At 54.2% G+C, this 6,604-nt stretch overlaps 2 protein-coding genes across 2 annotated transcripts in view; one reads left to right on the plus strand and one right to left on the minus strand.

Annotated features, from left to right (window-relative positions):
* Positions 1–75: 75 nt before the first annotated feature.
* Positions 76–2,661, plus strand: RPS17 (ribosomal protein S17). The gene is made up of 3 exons (XM_009587079.1): positions 76–176; positions 1,934–1,999; positions 2,537–2,661. Exons 1-3 carry the CDS (start codon positions 87–89, stop codon positions 2,615–2,617), a joined length of 237 nt encoding a protein of 78 aa, XP_009585374.1. The 5' UTR covers positions 76–86; the 3' UTR covers positions 2,618–2,661.
* Positions 2,662–4,104: 1,443 nt separating this feature from the next.
* Positions 4,105–6,604, minus strand: part of LOC104083566 (chromosome unknown open reading frame, human C15orf43) — a gene marked incomplete at its 5' end in the record, with an annotated part of 3,970 nt that continues 1,470 nt past the window's right edge. The window contains 5 exons of the mRNA XM_009587081.1: positions 4,105–4,250; positions 4,489–4,577; positions 4,684–4,772; positions 5,268–5,329; positions 5,666–5,811. Of these exons, the coding sequence (XP_009585376.1) occupies positions 4,105–4,250; positions 4,489–4,577; positions 4,684–4,772; positions 5,268–5,329; positions 5,666–5,811 (532 nt within the window). The remainder of the gene's footprint in view (positions 4,251–4,488; positions 4,578–4,683; positions 4,773–5,267; positions 5,330–5,665; positions 5,812–6,604) is intronic.

Below are 6,604 nucleotides of genomic sequence, written 5' to 3' on the forward strand. Positions count from 1 at the left end.
TTGGGAGCAAGGATCGAGAAGGGAGATACGGGCTCTTGGGAGTCCTGGGTGGTCCTGTGTGTCCCCGCAGGTATGTCACCCACCTGATGAAGCGTATTCAGAGGGGACCCGTCCGAGGCATCTCCATCAAACTGCAGGAGGAGGAGAGGGAGAGGAGGGACAACTATGTCCCCGAGGTGAGGCTCTGCCTGCGCTCGAGTGCCCACTTCAGTGTCTGTCTGTCCTGCCTCGAGGTGTCTTCTCCGTTAGTGGCCCCAAGTTTCTTTAAACCAAAATCTTAGCCAGGAGGAGCTGGGGAGGGTTTGGGTGGAAGAAGGCTGAGGTGGATTTTGGCCTCGTATCAGGGCGCTCCCTCAAAAACCAGTGCCTGGGGTGGGAGGAGCAGTTGACTTCTTGCATTTCGACTCTGCTGCTGGTTGGCAGATGATAGCCCTCCTCGATTTCCTACCTTAAAATGAGGAAAAATGTAACTTGATGGGAAGCAGGAGAATATTTCAGGGTGGCTTAAGACCTGCTGTACAGCAGATGTCGCTGAAGAGAGGGAATTGGTGAAACCCGCTCTCGTCTTGAACCTGCATTCACAAGGGGTTGAGGTCTTGCCCGTGACTTGGTCATTGATAGTGCAGGGAGAGGAGCTCCGAAAGCGTTTCCCGTGTTCGGTGGGTTCGATCCCGTCCCTCCCAAACCCTGTAGCCTGTAGCTTCTCGCCCCTCTTCCAGATCTCCCTAGTCGGCTTCTAGTAGAGCTGCTGGCTTCTGTGTTGCACAAAAACGCTCGGTTCTGTTACCTCTGCTCTCCTAAGTCGTTGGTGCTGGGGTTTGGTTACATGGAAGGTTATTTTAGTGATAATGTGGGAAGAACAGGTACGATGGTAGGACGTCACAGGAGCCGCAGCAGTGCGGTAAGGTGGGCTGGTGCTCTCCCCCCCACCTGGAGATCTGCCTCGGGAGTGCCCCCCTGCTTTGCCTTCTTGGTTTCGTAGCCCAAGGTGAGGTGACACGGCTACCCACAAGAGACCAGGGCTCAGTTTGACTCCCTCAGTGCTGACAGCTAGAAATGACGTGAGAAACACTGGCAGCTCCAAGCAGATCCTCTCACAGATCCTCAACGCCCCAGATTTTAGGTATCAGCCCAGTGCTGACCTGCACAGCTGGTGTCGGAGGCTTGGAGGAACCGGCTGGGGCAACTGTCTGTGTGTTGCACATAGTGACCTTCCAGCTGCCTTTCAAAGGCCGGATAAGGTGGTGCTGGGGGGAGACGTCACCCGTGGTGGGGCCCCGAGCAGGGAAGGAGCGTCCGTGCTGTAGCGGTCAATGCAATGTTAGCTGAACCCCTGTTACTCACAGTTTCTTACAAAAACACTGGTGTGACGTAGGCTCTTGTGGAAGGAAGTGTGTGCGGAGATCGAGGTTTGGGGTCCAGAGCGGGTTGGAGGAGGTTGCTCTGGGCTTAAGGAGCAGGAGACCTCAGGTCCTGGGGGTGGGACAGCCCAGGTGGTCACTTGGCATTGCTGTCTGGCACCACGGTGGTTGGGCTCCGGCCTTGGGGACTCGCATTGCAGGACGAGTGCGAGTGTCGGTGGCGATCACCGGGACCGGTGCAGTTGTGGCCCTGACCCTGGCTCCTCTCGGCAGTGTTGGCGTGGAGCTGGTTAGGCCTCGGGTTTCCAAAGACCTGCCATAACAGAGGCTCTTCTCCCTGTGGGGGGCCTCTCTGCTGCCGGCTGGCCTCTCGCGGTGTTTTGGCAGGAGAGCTGGACTCCATCGGGGTCCTCCTGGCTCATTCTGTTGCTGGAGCCCTTCCCCACGACGGGCAGTGAGATCTTGTTTGTGGTGGGGCGGGACCGGAGTGGGTGTGTGGGGACACCCCGGTGGCAGCAGGGGCGTGGCTGCCGGGCCTCGTCAAACTGCATCCATCTCTCCTCTGTCCCCAGGTCTCTGCCCTCGACCAGGAGATCATCGAAGTGGACCCGGACACCAAGGAAATGCTGAAGCTCCTGGTGAGTGGCCCTAGTTGTCCCCCTGCCCCGGGTAACCCTGCCAGGCTGGTGGCGTGTCCCCAGCAGCGATCCCGCTGCCCTGATGTCGGCTGAAGGCTTCATTGCTCTGGGCATGTGGCCGGGGTCCCTGCGCCCTGCGACCTGCAGGCAGGTTAATTCCCGTACGCTCTCGGGAGGGGAGCGGCCGGGTGGCTTTGCCCAGGACCCCGCTAGCAGCGTGGGTGTGCTCCTTGCCCTCCCCTCCTCCTGCAGCACCCTAGGGTGCTGACCCAAGGGCCTCCTCCTCAGCTCTCACTGGGTGGAGGTGAACGTGGGTTCGCCCATAAAAAGACCAGATTCCCCACCGATGAGCTGATCTCCACAGCAGGGTGGTCATCTCCCCTTCTTTCTGGAGACGTGAATCCACCCTTTGTGCTACCGCAGCACGTTCACGCTTCCTGCTCCTCCCGGGAGGAATCTGCCTCCGCCCTCGGTGGGGTCGGGCGCGGACAGCGGGCAGGGCGGTGTGACTGATCCCAATCCCGTGCTGTTTTCCAGGACTTCGGCAGCCTGTCCAACCTGCAGGTGACACAGCCCACAGTGGGGATGAACTTCAAAACGCCCCGAGGAGCGCTCTGAGTCAGTCGCTGTATGTCACTTTTCCAATAAACGTGGGGAAACCATCTCAGCCTGCCTGGTCTTTGGAAGCCTGCGTCCCCAGGGGTGAGGAGGGAGGGCTGGTTCCTCGGGGTGTCGCATCCCAAATACCGGTGTCCGAGGCTTCAGAGGGTGAGGAGAACTCAGCACTTTCACGTTTGCCAGCATCTTTTTGGGTTCTTCCCTGGCTGTTTGGGGTGTGAGGTGCAAAGCTGTTACTTTACAGGCTCTCCTGCGGTACGCGGCCAGGAGAGGACAACCATGGTGGCTCCTCAGAGCTTGGCGGAGCTCCTCACCCTCAGCGCCTCCTGGGTTTGCCTGTGCCTCCTCCGAGCGGGTAACTCTCAGGGATCATGCTGTGCCAGAATAAAAGTTGCTTTTTATAACCGCGTTGGTCTAGTTTAAGTGCTTAAATGAAAGGAAAAAGTCTTGTCGCTGGTTTTCTTTGTATGAGGGGAGCGAACCGGGCTGAGCAGAGCACTCTGTCTGGGGGTGGAAGCTCCCCTGTGGAGATGGGCCCTGGAGAGGCTTGTGCTGTCCTTCCCCCAGCGAGACTTCCCCAGAGTGCAGCAGGGATGTGAGAGTTTTGGGGTGCTGTCCTGCCCCGCAAAACTCCTGTCCTGCTAGGCAGAGGCTCTGCTTGGAGGCAGAGGAGACCTACAGGTCTCAGCCTTTGCTGTCGGCATCAGCCAGCACGTGACCTGCGGGCAGGGCGCCCTTGGCAAGGGCAGGCAGCGCTCCTGGGCGGCCCCGGCCGGGCGGGGGTCCCTGGGTTTGCCCTCCCTGCCTGCGTGACCGGCTCCAGCACCAGGTGGGTTGTGCTTAGGGGAAGCCCGGAGCCCTGCGCTCAAAACCTCTGCAAACCCACGGAGCTCCCGTGGAGCCCCTGCCTGTCCTGCCAGCCCCGTGATAGCGCTGGGTCCCACCGGTGAGCGTGTACCACGGGTGGGCGCGGCTGTGCCGTGGGGTGACTTCTCCCCTCTCCCTGCAAGGAGACCTCAGTGTGTCCCTCCAAGGAAAACTACTGTTCGCAGCCACATCTTGAATCCCCCGGTACAAATAAAAAGAGAAAGGATTTGTGTTTTGGGGAGAAATGTCTATATTTAAGTTTGCTGTGGAATTTGTTTTAAATAGTTATTTAAAGAAGAAAATGTTGACAGTAAATGTAGCCAGTATTTAAATCTACATTGAACATGCTGAGCTGCAGTCGGGATAAGCCAAGCAGGGATAATTTATAAATCCTCTAAGTACTACAGAGATTTAACTTGGAATTTGCAGCTCGATAGCACCAATCTCTTCACTATTTAACTAAAACACAGGGAGAACGCAGACTGACGTAAAATAACCATCGATCTGCAGAAGAGAGTGAGCAAGGAGGCGTCCCAGCATCTAACTACGGGATTGAATTTCCAAACGTGACTGATAGCCCTCTGGCAGTGAAGTTTTTTATGTGAACAGCCGCCTGTTACTTACAATTTTCTCTTCATTTTAGTCTTCACGTCAGAGTAAATGTTAATTTCATTCTGAATCCAATACGCTGCATAGCCTGACGTGCCGGGAATGAAATCGCGGAGCTCTCCGACATATTTCTTCATGTTGCGAGCAGAGGCATAGCCTACGAAGGGAAAGCGCGGGTCTCACTGGAGGAGCTGCCCTCTTCTCCAACGAAACAAGGACGATGGAAAACGCAAAGCATGGCGGGGAAGGGAGCGATTCCAGTCACACCCTCAGCATTTCCGCTGCTGTAAGTACTGGGAGGAAGTGAGGAGCAAGCGGGGGGGTCCCTGCTTCATCCGCAGTCGTTTTCAGGCATATTTCCCACTCCTTAAAAATCTACCAACGCCGAATGTTACCTGTCACCATGTTATTCATCGGGTATTCCTGGAGGGCACGGTATGGAAATTCCCCCTGGGCGGGAGCTCTAGAGCCTGTTTCTTCTTCGCTGCTGTATCGGGGGGAAAAAAATCTGTGTGTTACTTCCTATGCGTTGGGGATCTCTTGAAATGTGGGGACGTGTCCATATGGTACCGCCGAGGGCAGGAAAATACCTTTCGGCCAGGTCTAGAGCATCCTCCTCTGCTTCCTCCTCACAGCCTTTTCTCGCCGCCTCCAGTTTGTCCGTCAGATTTTCATTGAGCTGCAAGTATCAATGCAGAGTTGAGTTAAAATTGTGCCCTGGGTACCCTGCAGAACACGAGAGATGTCGTCTGAGAGAGCAGTATTTTTAGGACTTGTGATTTCAAGCATAATTTCGAATACAATTTTAAATAATCACATTTTTGCTTCAAAAGTACTGAGAAGTTGCTTTGAGAAGAGAGCGGGCAGTGTCTCAGAGCTACACGGGGAAGGAAAATGCCGCACGAAAGGGCTGAACTCAGATCTTGGCGATCGGCAGCCCCGGAAGGATGTGCCGGGGAGACTGGACTGGTCTGGGTGAGGGAGAAAATCCCTCCTGCGCGTCCCACGCTCAGTCTGGTGCTGTTCCCCCTGGGATGTCACAGCGCAGCAAGCACAAGAAGATTTGATCCCGCATTTGGGTTGAGGGTCTGGGATGAAACCCAGGGTCCCTTAAGTTGATACAACTGATTTGTTTTTAGGGTACACCTCCTGTAGTATAAATTTCTCATCTTACCTGTTCTGCAAGGGAATCATCCGCCTGCTCCCAAATAAAACTACCGATTTTCCTTCTGATTTCTGCCATGAACAAAAAATAAACGACTGTGAGAGCAGCAAATTGCGACACTGTGAGGCAGTCGCTGCCTGTGCAAGCCCCTGCTTCTCGCAGGTGCTAGCAAATGCAGTCGGGAGCCCTGGCAGGGGTCACTGCATGGGCGCTGCTCACTAATGCAATACAAAAGATGGAGCATTAATTCCTCTGTCTCTGGAGAGGAAGACTCGCTCCCAGCAGAAGAAAATTCCCTCCACCCACAGCAGAAGTACCTGGAGATTCTTGTTTGTACCCCAAAAAGGCTGCGCTCATGGGGGAACCCCCAGGGGAGCCAAACCCCGATGGGTTTTTTTCCCCCTGACCTTCTTGCAGGCAGGCGGGTGGCAGGACGAAGTGGCCCAGAACCACCGACAGCTTTGCTCCCGCACCGGTGCTCGCCCACACGGAGAGGTAACGGGAGTGAAAGACCGTAGCTCTGCCCTCCAAGTAATCGAGGCTCTCGTGTATTCTGGAAGAGAAAAAGACAGCTGGTTTCCAAAGGTAAGCCTGAAAAAAACCCAAACCAAAAAAGTTTGAAGGGATATTGTCATTAAAACTGACCTGCTCTGATATTTTTGCCAAAAGCACCTAATTTTCTGTAATTTTCTAACTATGAGACTCTACCAGCAATGTCCTGTTACAGTCTCAGCTGCCAGCACCTCCTGAGAGCAGCCTGGAGGAAGGACACTGGGGACCAGGTAAACGTGTATTTAGTCCCTAAAAATGGCACCTTTCTGCACTCTGCTCTTGAGATGAGGCTGGTTCTTCGGGGAGGGGGAGGAAATGTGATTTTTATTTATTTATTCTTAACCCCACTGGTCCCTGTTCAGTCTGACGGCGTGGTCCCCCACCAGCTGAGCGAGGAAGGGTGGAGGAGGATACTCAAGCACTCACCGTCCTCTTCAGAGGGGAATTAAATATTGTTTGCCAGGTTTAAGGGTATGGATAATGATTACATTTTTCCCAAGAAATAATCTGAATATATACATTAAATATATATATATATAATTATATCTAATTCCCCCTGGGGATCAAGCCAGTCTGGCGGGATGCTGTGGCAAAAGGAAGGTCATTACTCTGGGTTTCTTGGGATTCCCCTCCTACAGCTGGAGCGAGTGGCTGAAGGATTACAAAAATCTAAGCCAGTTTTAAGCAATTGTGTGTTAAAAGAAGCTGCTTAGTCTAGCCTAGCAAAGCCTGCTGCAGAGCATTGTGAGAAAACTTTGCAGTTCCCTTTCACATAAATATATTTACATGATATT

Source organism: Fulmarus glacialis, unplaced genomic scaffold (assembly GCF_000690835.1).
Source record: "Fulmarus glacialis isolate BGI_N327 unplaced genomic scaffold, ASM69083v1 scaffold22201, whole genome shotgun sequence".
Classification (NCBI taxonomy): Eukaryota; Metazoa; Chordata; class Aves; order Procellariiformes; family Procellariidae; genus Fulmarus; species Fulmarus glacialis.